The sequence below is a fragment of the Vulpes lagopus genome, chromosome 1, assembly GCF_018345385.1.
Source record: "Vulpes lagopus strain Blue_001 chromosome 1, ASM1834538v1, whole genome shotgun sequence".
NCBI classification, from domain to species: domain Eukaryota; kingdom Metazoa; phylum Chordata; class Mammalia; order Carnivora; family Canidae; genus Vulpes; species Vulpes lagopus.
This window is the reverse complement of record NC_054824.1, coordinates 148,767,179-148,780,576: the sequence shown is the minus strand read 5'-3', so window position 1 is coordinate 148,780,576 and position 13,398 is coordinate 148,767,179. Positions and strand designations below refer to the sequence as shown.

Sequence of the window (13,398 nt, the reverse complement as noted above, 5' to 3'; positions counted from 1 at the left end):
AGTTTTTAATACGGGGTGCCTAGAGGCTCAATCCATGAAGCGTCTGCCTTCAGCTCAGGTCATGATGCCAGGGTCCTGGGATTTAGCCCAGCTTTGGGCTCCCTGCTCAGGAGAGAGTCTGCTTCTCCCTCTGCCTCTGCCCCCTCCATGCTGCTTGAGCACACATTTTTTCTCTCTCAAATAATAAAATCTTTTTTTAAAAAAATACATTTTTGTATTTTCTACAAAGCTAACACATTATTGCCAATAATGGTCACCTACACAGAAGGCTTTTGTTTTGTTGTGTTTTTTTTTCTTTTTTTTTAATTTTTATTTATTTATGATAGTCACACAGAGAGAGAGAGAGAGAGAGGCAGAGACATAGGCAGAGGGAGAAGCAGGCTTCATGCACCGGGAGCCCGACGTGGGATTCGATCCCGGGTCTCCAGGATCGCGCCCTGAGCCAAAGGCAGGTGCTAAACCGCTGCGCCACCCAGGGATCCCTTTTGTTTTGTTTTTAAACTGAGTTTACTTAGAAAAATAAATAACCTTTGAAAACATATTTAGTTTTGGTTATGTTAAGCGGGAAAATCTATGTTATCCAAATAAGTATAAGCTAGGTGCTGTCTGCAGGTAAACTGCTCATCTGTGTATTCATTTTACCTTTGGCATATTTGTTGAGTACCTACTATATACTCTAGAAACTGAGGACACACCAGCGAGCACAGGTCAGGTCTCTGCTTTTGTGAAGCTTACTCTCTAGATGGAGAGACACATAATAAGTTCACATAAAAATAAACCATATAGGGGCACCCCGGGCGTCTCGGTGGGTTAAGTGTGGGACTTGATCTCAGCTCAGGTCTTGATCTCAGGTTTGTGAGTTCAACCATCGCACTGATCAAGCGGGAGGGAGGCACTGGGAGAGCTGGCGCCACTGGGGCACAGTGAACGAGGGGAGGCGGGCAGGCTGCGCGGCCGGTTTCTGGAGGGCCTCTGGACCAGGGTAGGGAACTGGAGTCAAATTCAGTGGGTGGTGGAAAGCCGAGGTTTTGAGCAGGACCTGTGACCAGATCTGCTTTCTGGCTCCACTGCGGAGAGCAGGAGGCACGGGAGGCAAAGCCAAAGCAAGACCGATCAGGTTATGGCCGCAGGCAAGGTGTGGGAGGCTGGGCCAAGGCAAGGAGACCGATCAGGTTTTGGCCACAGTTCAGGTGAGAAGTCCTGAAGAGTGGGCTGCAGTGGCTGTGGTGAGGATGCCCTTTGAGTGAGGACTGATGAGACTGGCTGATGGGTTAGAGTCGGGCTGTGACTGAAGCAGCAGCCCTGAGAGCAGGAAAATCAAATGTTCTGTTCTGGAATCTACCTATTATATTTTATTTATTTATTTGAGAGAGAGAGAGATCTCGAGCACAGAGAGAGAGGGAGAAACACACACACACATACACACACACCCCAGGAAGTCCGACCTGGGGCTCCATCCAGGACCCCAGGAGTATGACCTGAGCCACCCAGGCGCCCCTGGAGTCTACCTATTTAAACAATGGGAGTTAAAAAGTAGAGTGGTTCTTAACATTCTTATTTCTTTTCCTACTTTATACTTATTAAGTGGTTAAGCAAACAAAAGCAAATTACAAAAACATGAAGTGGTGCCTAATCTAGAAACTTAGATTAAAATAATTTGGAGGTGCATGGATGGTTCAGTTGGTGAAGCATCCGCCTTCCACTCAGGTCATGATCCCCAGGTCCTGAGATCGAGCCCCGAGTTGGGCTGCTTGCTATGCGGCGGAGTCTTCTCCCTCTACCTCCCTGTTTGTGCTCGCACGCGCTCTCTCTCTCTCTCTCTCTCATTCATTCTCTCTCAAATAAATAAAATCTTTTTTCAAACCTATTTTTATTTTAAAAAAACAAAGCCTCTTTCCTTTTTAAACTCCTCTTTTAAAAGTCCAGCATTGAGCAGCCCCGGTGGCACAGCGGTTTGGCGCCGACTGCAGCCCAGGGTGTGATCCTGGAGACTTGGGATCGAGTCCTGCATCGGGCTCCCTGCATGGAGCCTGCTTCTCCCTCTGCCTGTGTCTCTGCCTCTGTGTGTGTGTGTGTGTGTGTGTGTGTGTGTGTGTGTGTGTGTGTCACTCATGAATAAATAAATAAAATCTTTAAAAATAAAAGTCCAGCATTGATGTACTTCATCATTATTTGTTTTTTCCTCTTTTTTGCTCTCTCCCTATTGCACTAAGATGCAGCACTGCGGGGCCAGAGGTCACCACTGCTTTCTTTCTGAAAGATGGCTTTCCTCCTCTAGCTGCCTCCTCTTGCTCCTGCTGTGACTGATAATATTAATTTGCTGTATGAGAAGCCATGACATTAATCTACTTGCAGAGTAATTGAATGACACAGAAGCTCTTTCCTCTACCCATCTCCTCCCCCATGTCACTAGATCAGTGGATTTAGCCATTAGTTTAAGTATCTCTTAAATGGGGTGATGTGTAAGGTAAGGATTTGTCACAAGAGGTAACAAGTACTTTGGAAACACAAAAGAAACTGCTTGGGTTTATTTGAAAATTCTGTTCATCTCACTTTCACTGCAATATGTAACAGGCAACACTAAGCAGACTTTTAATAGTCCTAGAGAATAAGTTCTCTTCACGTAAAGAAAATGGCAAAAGGTTTAACGAACTTGTATCCAAACCCTATGGGGAGCAGGCGCAACAAATGTAAGCAGGTTACGTGAGCTGCCTAAGCTTGGCTATTCTGTAAAATGGGACTGCTGATGCCTGTGTGATAGAGTTGTAAAGATTGTGGCATGTCGTGTAAATGTGTACTGATTCACTAAATTGTACTTCTTACTCTGGAGCCCAAATCTAAGGGAGCTGGCAGGGAGCATCTCTTGTTCCTTCAGTGAACAGGGATGGTAAATTTGACACGTTCTTCTATTGGGAAACCACAGGCAAGTAAGCCACTTAGAATATACAAGTATGATTTGTGAATGTCAATTCTCAGGTCATTGAGAAACCAAGCGTGTGTTCCTGTTCAAAATTTACCAGCCCTGAACTTCAGAATTGAGCAGGCTTCTGTCACTAGAAGAGTATTATGTGGTATCTGCTTTCTCCTTTAATTTTTTTTTGCGGAAGCAGTTCTAACAGCAAGGCCCTCTCAGTGGGATCCTTGTCAGTTAGGATTCACTGTGCCAAGCAAAACTTTGTTTTTTTATGACTAGTTAATTCTTAAAACACTATTTAAGATGTCATTGATATTTGAGGGGACACACAGAGGAACTCTTTCCTTGCAAATGTATGGGACTAAGCTAGATGGATATTTTGTTTTGCTTTTGTTTTTAATTCTGTGCTAATTCATGGAGTACCACCAGTGACAATTACATTAATTACAGTTTAGACGTTCTTTTTGTTCTCAGTGGAAGGGCTGTTATACTTTGTTTGGATAGGAAAGAAACTTGGTAATTGAAGTGGAAAACTAAGTTAGGTTTTTAAAAGCTTTATTTTTTTATTTAAAAATTAGCCTTTTAATGTTGACATTATGGTAAAAAAGGGGAAAACGGCATTGAAACTTTTTTTTACAATAATTTGGAGAAGATGCATTTCCGTGTGTCCATAATCATCATCTCTACCTATGTAGAAGCACTTGGCAGTCTTTTGAGTGAGACCTCAAACTAAGACCCTGACCTTGCTTGGGCTTATTTGCCTTTGTACCATAGAATCAAGGAAAACTCTGCAAGTTGTTTCTTAAATGTTTATGTTTGACTGCCTTGGTGTGGTAGGTGGAATTTCTGTCCTGGGGATGGGTTCTAAGACCCCTGCCCAAAACTCCTGCCAAAACAGGAAGGACGCATCCATTTGTCTTCTAAGAGTTGCCCCCTTGGCATTCATCTCCCATGCCTAAAATTGGTCCCACCATACCTTGTATAAGGTGTGGTTAGATTTCTAGACAAGAATTAAGGGTTGATTGGGGAAGGGTGTCAAAACAGAATGTTGGCCCATCTCACACAACTGTGTCTTTTATTTTGTTGCAAATTGTTCCACCTTTGGCCATTAGAAGCACCTTCAGGTTGGCTTCTGTGTTGTTCTGACAAACCCCATTCTTTATAGCATACTTCCTCATATTCCTCAGTGCTACAAACTGTTCCAGGTTCATGGAGGATTTTTCCTGCTCTGGCCCTTAAGGCAGGGGCCTACCAGGCTGGTGTGCTACCACTGGCTGCTACATCTCAGAAGCACATCTGTGTCTTTCAGATGACTTCAGAGTTTCTCGCTTGGTCCTTCAATATACTTTTATTCACATTCACTGTATTTTATTTTATTTTATTTTATTTTATTTTATTTTATTTTATTTTATTTTTCATTTTTAAGATTCCATCCATTTATTCATGAGAGATGCAGAGAGAGGCAGAGACATAGGTAGAGGGAGAAGCAGGCTCCCTGTGGGGAGCCTGATATGGGACTCCATCCCAGGACTCCGAGATCACAACCTGAACCAAAGGCAGATGCTCAACCAGTGAGCCACCCAGGTGCCCCTGTCTTTTTATTTATGATTTGAGTCTGTTTCTTGAATTTACAGATTGAAAATTCGTATCACAAAGATATGAAAGTAACAGTAACGCCACCCTGGGGCTCATCCTCACGATTATTCTTTTTTTTTTTTAGTTTTTTTTTTTTTTTTTTTATCTATGATAGTCACACAGAGAGAGAGAGAGAGAGAGAGAGAGAGGCAGAGACACAGGCAGAAGGAGAAGCAGGCTCCATGCACTGGGAGCCCGACATGGGATTCGACCCAGGGTCTCCAGGATTACGCCCTGGGCCAAAGGCAGGCACCAAACCGCTGCACCACCCAGGGATCCCCCTCACAATTATTCTTTTTCTTTCTTTTTTTTTTTTTTTTCCTCACAATTATTCTTAATAGGACTGTTTTTTCCTTAGTAGTTAAAGCAACTTGAAAACACTTATGATAGGTGAATTCGCTGTGGGTAAATGTAGGACTTTATTTTATGGAGAAAAATAGTGAATCAGTCTATGATAATTCCACCCCCCCCCTTTTTTTTTTACATTTACTAAAAATAAAGAGAATATCAGTGATACATCGTTAGTAGTAATATAGCCACTAAAAGTCATTTCTGTTTTTCATCTCTTTCTCTTCAGAAACTTATGAGGACTTTTTTTCCTCTCTTTTTTTCAGTGTGCTACTTGTAAAATCAGTTTTCTCTGTCATAGAAAGGAGCTCTTTAATGCTATATAAGGGAGTGTTTAATGTTGCTTTCTAAAGAAACATTTGGAAGGCTATTCCCTTGCATATTTGTACATTCCATTTTAATGTCACTAAAGTGCTTTAGTTTTCTCAAAAGAAGGACATTTGAAATACACATTTCCTATAAAAAGAATAAATTGCTGACATTGATTTTTTTTTTTTGAGATAATGGTTTCTATAGACCCATGTTCAGGAAAGCCTAGTAGAATATTATATTGAGTTATTTGGCCCTAAAAGCTTTGAGTTATAAAAAGAACTAATAGGATCAATAATATTTATACATAGCACATTATCAGAGATGACTGGCTGGAGCTGGAAATTATATTAAGTATTTTATGCCATTGATCAGAGAAATGACATTACAGGCAGCCCTCAGCTTCCAGTGACCTGCTCCCAGCAAGTCACTGACATCTGCAATGTTATGCCCACAATGCCCACCTGTGTCATCACCTGCAGCTTGTCCACGCAGGCCACTCACAAGCTAACTTCTCTGAATCAACCTGCTGCTTAGGGAGGGGCTTTTGTTTCCTAGTCTGTCTCTACCAACTGATCCCCTTCTCCATACACCGTGGAGTCTCTAAACTCCTAAATGGCAAGGGTTTTTGTTTTTGTCTTTATTCCTAAATAAGCCGTGGGGTGGAGGCAGGAGCGGAGTCTCTGGGGGAAAACCAGGAGGCATCACAGAAAGGGGTAGAGGTGGGGGACAAATGTTAGCTAACTCTTTCTACAAAGGGCCAAATAGTAAACATTTTAGACTTTAGGGTCTGCTGGAGCCTCCTGTCGGCTGTTGTAGCAGCCCCACACGGTGTGTGGATGAGTTGGCTTGGCTGTGTTGCCAGTAAATGTTATTTATAAAAAGTAGGCAGAGGGCCTTTGGCCTACTGCCCGTAGTTTGCCAACCTCTGCGTATTACAAAGTTAACATATCCCTAGGAAACTGGCTCTGAGATATTCCAGAAAAGAAGTCCTTAAAATATTTTGAGCAGTAGAGAATAATTTAATAAATACATAGTTTCTCAGAAGAACTGAGCTTAGCACCCATTTTGATGTTAAAAGTTGGCATCCAGGGGCACCTGGCTGGCTGAGTCAGTAGAGCATGCAACTCTTGATCTCAGATTCATGAGTTCATAGTATCAAGTAGATTTTGAGTCTCACACATTCATTTCTTAAAAATTGCTAGAAAAAGAAGTGGTGGATCATCAGCCTCTGTTATAAAGCAAAAGCCAGCACTCATAATTAGCAGAGAGGGGCTTTGAGTGGCCATTTTATAGCCCTCCTATGGGGGAAGTGGAGCCCAGAGCAGGGTGGGTACAGAAAGCCTGGTGTCCAGTCCCTGCACGCTGCATCAGAGCACCTGGCCCTGGCGTTGGCTCAGGGCTGTGTGAAAGTGGCTAGAATTTCAGATGTGTGTGTATTTGGCAGTCACCTGCATAAAATGAAATATTATCTTGTTATAATGATTCTGATGATTCACTATGATGTTTTTTCTGTAGGAGGTGGATAAACCTAACAGAAACTGTAACAGAAATGCAAGTGCCTGTTGAATAGAACTGAATAAAACATTCCTTGTGAATTATCTTGGACAGGTTGTCCCTGCTGAAGGATTGGTCTCTATATTGAAGAAGAGGAATGAGAGTGGAGGAGACCATCCTGCCCAGATGCAGCAGAAACCATCGAAGCGAAGAGTAAGGTTCCAGGAGATCGATGATGACTTAGATCAAGGTAAAGCACCCTGGGGCCCTGTGTAGCATGGAGCTGCTTCTCGGGGTCAGCTGAGAGTGGGTCTGGACCTGGAAAGATATCTGGTAATGGAGTTTGTAAAAGAACATGTGTGCTCACTTGCTTTATATTCCACAAAGAAATACATAGAATCGAATGATCATCAGCTCTTCCGTTATTCCTGAGCATTTTGTTCAAATAAATGAGCAAGTTGTAAAATTCAACTCCTGGCCTCCCTGTCTCACAGATGGCATGCTGGAAGCTCATTTCAATGTCCTGTTTAATACTTGTTTTTGTTTTTGTTTTTTTTAAGTGAGCCTGCTACCTTTTTTTTTTATTTTAAGATTTTATTTATTTATGAGAGACAGAGAGAGAGAGGCAGAGACACAGGCAGAGGGAGAAGCAGGCTCCTTCCATGCAGGAAGCCTGATGTGGGACTCGATTCCAGGTCTCCAGGATCAGGCCCTGGGCTGAAGGTGGCACTAAACCGCTGAGCCACCTGGGCTGCCCCCGGTTTTTTGTTGTTTTTTTTTTAAGTGGCATTTAATACTCCTTTGTAAGTCTGAGAAGTATTTATGGATTACAAGGATATTCTCTGTGGTGATTTCTTCCTGACTCTACAGAAGGTGGCTCTCCAGAGCAGCACTGTGACACTGTTGCTCATGTTTGGCACTCCCTTTCTAGGCCTGTCTGCATTGGTTGCTAGGTTTACTGAAGGCCTAGGTCACTAAGGATGAGAGGAAATACAGCCAAGAGCTTTTCGACTTGTTTCTCAAGTTTGTAAAATAGCTGCATTGTTAAAATAACAGTGTAAACGTGGCTCTGCTTTCTAAAGTGATAGCAGTAGAGGTTTCTAAATTTTTATAGTAGAAAGCTTCTAATTTAGAGTAATAAAGGAGCCTTGGGAATAATCTATTCCCATCCCTCCTTTTACCTCTGCACCTTGCAGACTTTCCCAGTCTTCTACAGAGAGAGTGCTCCATTCTCTGCACAGTGGCACTGAATCCTTGCTTCCCAGAGGAGCCCCAGATTTACAAATGACGTTCCTACATACTTAGTAGCCATCACGTCTTTGACCAGGTCACTTAGTGTATGTTCTGCAGCCACTTGGGCCTCTCAGCCTCCAGATTGGCTGAACAGCTCTAAACAGTATCAACACCTGTTGATAAAACAAGATCGATTTTTAAAAATAAAGTGTTTAAATGTTAACATATAAATATTTGATTATGAAGAAAAATGTGGAAAGCTACATGCACTAGATTGTTAACATAGATAAGGGAGTGAGAGTGCATAATGCCAAAAAACAGAAATGAAGGTCAAAAAAACTGAACGGGTCAAAAAAACTGAACGGACCAAAAAAAACAAAAAAACCCAGAGATATATTAATGACATTATATTCATTTGTAGAAAAATATATTTGCACATATATATTATTAAACCTATTGTTTAATAAATTGTTATAAATAATAACAATTTATTAAACTATAAATTTGTAAATCACAGAACAATACAATTACATAATCCTATTTACCTAAGAATCCTGAAACCTGTGTCTCTGATCTGGAAGGATATGCACTAGATTTGAGTGTTTGCTTCTGGGGTGGGAGGGGAATATGCTTTAGTAGGAGAAAAACAGAGAATCCCTTAAATTCTTAGATGTTTTTGCTTTTGAATTTTTATTTTTTTTTAATTTTTTTTTATTTTTTTAAGATTTTAATTATTTATTCATGGAGACACACACAGAGAGAGAGAGAGAGAGGCAGAGACACAGGCAGAGGGAGAAGCAGGCCCCATGCAGGGAACCTGATGCGGGACTCGATCCTGGGCCTCCAGGATCACGCCCTGGGCCGAAGACAGACACTAAACCGCTAAGCCACCGAGGGATCCCCGCGTTTGAATTTTTACAGGAAAAATATGTTCACTTATTACTGGAAAATCTTCCAAATAAAGTTCATTTTGTTTATATTACATTTTGTAAAATGTGGGGATTTTAACATAAAAGTAATAAATGCTAATCATGGAAAACTCATGGAGTAATGGGGCACCTGGGTGGTCCAGTCTGACTCTTGGTTTTGGCTCAGGTCATGATCTTGGAGTCACAGGACCCAGCCCCATATCAGGCTCCATGCTCAGTAGGAAATCTGCTTGAGATTCTCTCTTTCCCTCTCTCTCTGCCCCTCTCCCCGACCTTGGACATGTGTGCTCTTTTTCTTTGTCTTTTAAAAATAAATAAAATCTAAAAAATACCCCACAAACTCATGCAGTAATGAAGTAAAACAGTATCAAGTCTAACAATCTTCCCTTGAGGGTTTCCCCCAAGTACTAATTAAAGTTTCCCCCAAGTACTAATTGAAGTTACCATCTTTTCAAGACACATTGTGTGTATATGTGCGCACATGTGCATATACACACTGACACATATGGCTTTTGTTTTAACACAGATGGGTTCGTTATATATTGTTAGGTCACTTCTTTTTCATTTAACTATCAATCTTGGATATCTTCCTATAAGAGAATACATTAAATTTTCTTCATTCTATTAAATAATTACATGTTATTTCATAACACGATTGTCCCACAATTATCTAACTGTTCCATTGTAACTGGAATAACTGAGTTATTCTCGACTTTTTGTTCTAACAAACTTTGCCACAGTGAACATGCCCATAAATACACTAGTATGCATTGTGCAAATATATAGGCTGATTCTTGGGAGTGAATTTGTTGGACTAAGTGATAGGGTCCAGCTGCCCTGAGGTGGTCCTGGTTTACACCTGTCTTCCCAGCTTTGTTCCCCATCTCTCATTCTCAAACATGTCCTGGTCAGGAGGATAGATAAATTTAAAGTTTTAATAGATACTGCCAAATCACCTTCCAAGAAGGTTCTGAAAACTTTTTAGTCTTTTTCCAAATTTGAAATGTTTTTCTTAATTATGAATGATCATTGAGACTTTCCAACTGAAGAATAGCTATCTTAATACAGAGAGCTGATACATTTTTATTAAAAACAGACCTGCCTGTTATTAAGAAAAATCACTGAACTAGCGAAAACATTTCTGTTCCACTAAAGGATAAGAATAAAATTGAGTAGAGGAGTAGGGGAGTAGGGACACCTCGGGGCTCAGTTGGGTAAGTGTCTGCCTTTGGCTCAGGTGATGATCTCAGGGTCCTGAGATGGAGTCGCCTATGGCAACTACTAGGTGCCACTCATGCAGTTGTCAGGTACACTAGCTTTCCATCAGCAACCCCAGCCACTGGAGGACTCTGGTTAACTAGAAACATCTACTTCCTGTGGTCAGTGAGAAGACAGCAGATGCCAGGATTTCCATTTTTGCCTCAACTTAACCTTTCTCTGTTCTCATGTTTGCAGATGAAGTTGGAGGTGGTTCCTGTATTTTACTGGTCTTGCTGTGCATAGTGACGGTGTTCCTCAGTGTTGGGGGAACTGCATTGTACTGCACTTTCGGTGACATGGAGTCCCCCATGTGTACAGACTTTGCAGACAACGTGGACTTCTATTACACCAAGTTACTGCAGGGAATGGCAGAACTGAAACACTGGATCTACCTCTCCTAGCAGCACGCAAGAGGCACAGACATGCTGGCAGTGAAAAAGAGTGAAACTTTCCAAACAGCTTTTATTTCAGGAGTTCTATAACATGCGTCCCTCCCCCAGTGAGGAGCCCTGACCATCCAGAAATGGCAGCTTTAAATGGTAATCCTGAGGAGCTCTCAGAGTAATCCACATACTGAGGCAGATGTCCGTTTGAGCATCGTGGATGGGAGGAATAGGCACGTCCCCTGCTCTGTGCTGCTTCCTAGTGTAGTGAGCTAAGCTGAGCAGAGTTCAAGGGCACTGTTGCAGCCGCATCATTTTTAGCTGCCTTGTCAAGCTAATAGTTAAAGGACACTTGGTTTACATTTGTTAGTCCAAAGACATTGCTTCCAGCCATCACGCAATAACTTTGTGTATAATCAAAAGGAGTTACCTTACAGTTTCATTGTCTTTTTTTTTTTTTTTTTTTTAGTTAACCTTGGGAGCTGTGTAATTTAGGCTTTTTTTGTGCATTATTTCCAGATTCCATTTTCCATTTGTGAAATGATTGTGTGTGCACACACACAAGCGTGTGTGTGCACACACACATGCATGCATGTCTGTTTCAAATGGTTATCATAAGCAGATACCCGACACAGAATAACAAAGATGATCTTTATTTGAACCTGACTGTAGATGTGTAGGCACAAGTAAAAGGCTTAACGGTGGAACAGATGAATGGTAGAAATCTTGGCCCTGAAATCAGACAGTGTGATAGATCTGTGACAATTAATTTGATTAACTAGACAGAAATTAATCACAGGCCTGGAAGTAAAGAGGAAAAAGTAAAGAGCTTCCTCTCAGTCTCAGCACACCACTTCATTGTGGATACAGTGCTTCCTGGGGTATGATGAATGCTGGACTCACTTCTCAGGACATGAACACCTATTTATTATGCTTTGAAAATATAAGAACCAGAATACAAAGATAAGATGTTAGTTCCTGCTCTAAATGTTTTAATTCTGGTCTTATGTAAAATAAACTCCTACTTTCACAAATGCAATTAAATCACAATATATAATTCAGTATTAACAAATCACGCGTTCAGATGTTTGAATGTGCATTCATATCATGGTTTTGATTTAGACCTCTTATGGCGTCATGAAGCTAAAATTCAATCAATCATATCTTAAATAGATAAGTGTCAGATTTTTGTTTAAATGTGTCAGTTCAGTGGCATTTCCTTTTCTAAGGTACAGTCTAACATTTAGAAAGCCTTGCTTTGGCTTTTTATAGCATAGGCAGCATTTTAACAGAAACAGGACACATGAATTCTAGTTTTTTAGCAAATGATCATCATTTTGTATTTTTTGTTTAGATCATTTGAAAGAAAAAGGGAGAAATTACTTTCTAGTTGTTACTGGCAGGTACAGTAGCTCCCTGTGTGTTTCTGCTTATTTATTTCGATCATGTGAATTTTAAAGGGCTTTTTATATAAGTTGGAAGTGTGTTGTTGAGCATGCATTCGGTTATCCCGATGCTACATATTTAATTGCTATGTACTTAGTGTTTTGATTTTCTATAATTTCAGTTCAGTGTATTTTTAGGCTTGTTAATTTTTGAATTGATGTTTTATTTTCACTTATAACACAGTTTGACTTATCTCTTTCATGTCACCATAAACTGTAATATTTTCAAGAATTATAGATCAAAGATATTTATTTAGAAGTGTACAAGATACTGAAATTTAGATTCGTTATACTTAAGGCTGATTTTATTAGAGGATTATTTTAATGTTCTATAATAAATTTTAAGAATTTGTATTCAGATTGTATGTAAAATATGTAAAATGTTGATGGTACTATCTTATGTGGTTCTATAAAAGACATTCACAAAGTCCGCTGTGAGGGGTATCCCCATCATAGATGAACCTTTTCTGTTTAACCCTCGTGATTTCTAGTTACAGGAATTTGGTGGTGGTGATTTCTGCCAATTTTATGTCAAGATAAATCAGAATTTCCCTCCTGTTCACCTCCTTTAGGTCACTGTCAAAGTCCTAAATAATCTATAGTGTCATATTTGTCTAAAGGCTGCCAGGGCCACTGCCTCTGAAACCGAAGCTCTCACCCCAAGGCATAAGGACTGAGATCTCCTACCTGGTTCTCTGGGTCCAGCTGAGTATCAGAGAGGCCATGTGTGTACTCACCACTTCCCAGGGAGGGCAAGGTGAGCTCAGGAGCTAATTGATATCTTGACTTAAAATAAGCATGAAATGTCAACTAGAAAAATTAGGGCAACTTTAAAAAAATGTAATAGTCATTTATTGCATGAATTGGATTAATTCCATCTGGTGATAAAAAAGAAAATTGTTATCTCATGCATAAAAAATTCATTCCAGTTTTACTACAGTGTAATCTTTTTCTGCCATTTGAAAGTACTGACAACTATTTGTAACTAATCTTCCTTAAAAACTGTATTTGAGGGTAACAGATCAAGCTTGGAATTTAAAATTACACCAAGTGTCTCGGAGAGTTTATTTGAATCCTGGGGTACTGAGAAAGGCCTTAAAGGGACAGTATAATGCTTTGAGAAGTTGGTCTGGCCCCACATGGGTATCTATTTTGGGAAGTCTAAGAGATCCCTACACAAAAGGTCTTCTGGTTCTAAAACATGTCCTTATCTGCCTGACCCAGTAACTGAAATTTACTCTAAAAACTCATTCCGATTTAAAAATGACAAGTGTGAATTGGGGCCTGCTGGGGTGGCAGGGTACAGAAGGAGTAGGAATTGAGACATAAAAGCAGGAGGGTGGAAAAAGAACAAAGACAGCAAAAAAAAAAAAAAAGAACAAAGACAGCCTTTGACCACTCACCTGCTTTGCTGAGGCTGGTTTTGTGGCATTTACTCTCAGTTT

At 40.6% G+C, this 13,398-nt stretch overlaps 1 protein-coding gene across 6 annotated transcripts in view; it reads left to right on the top strand.

Annotated features, from left to right (window-relative positions):
• CNST (consortin, connexin sorting protein) overlaps nucleotides 1-12,997 on the top strand; it is a 131,256-nt gene extending 118,259 nt beyond the window's left edge. For all 6 annotated transcript variants that reach the window (XM_041750644.1, XM_041750635.1, XM_041750628.1 and 3 more), the window contains 2 exons: nucleotides 6,818-6,953; nucleotides 10,321-12,997. In XM_041750644.1, the coding sequence (XP_041606578.1) occupies nucleotides 6,818-6,953; nucleotides 10,321-10,526 (342 nt within the window). In that variant the 3' untranslated portion in view covers nucleotides 10,527-12,997. The remainder of the gene's footprint in view (nucleotides 1-6,817; nucleotides 6,954-10,320) is intronic.
• The last annotated feature ends 401 nt before the right edge of the window (nucleotides 12,998-13,398 follow it).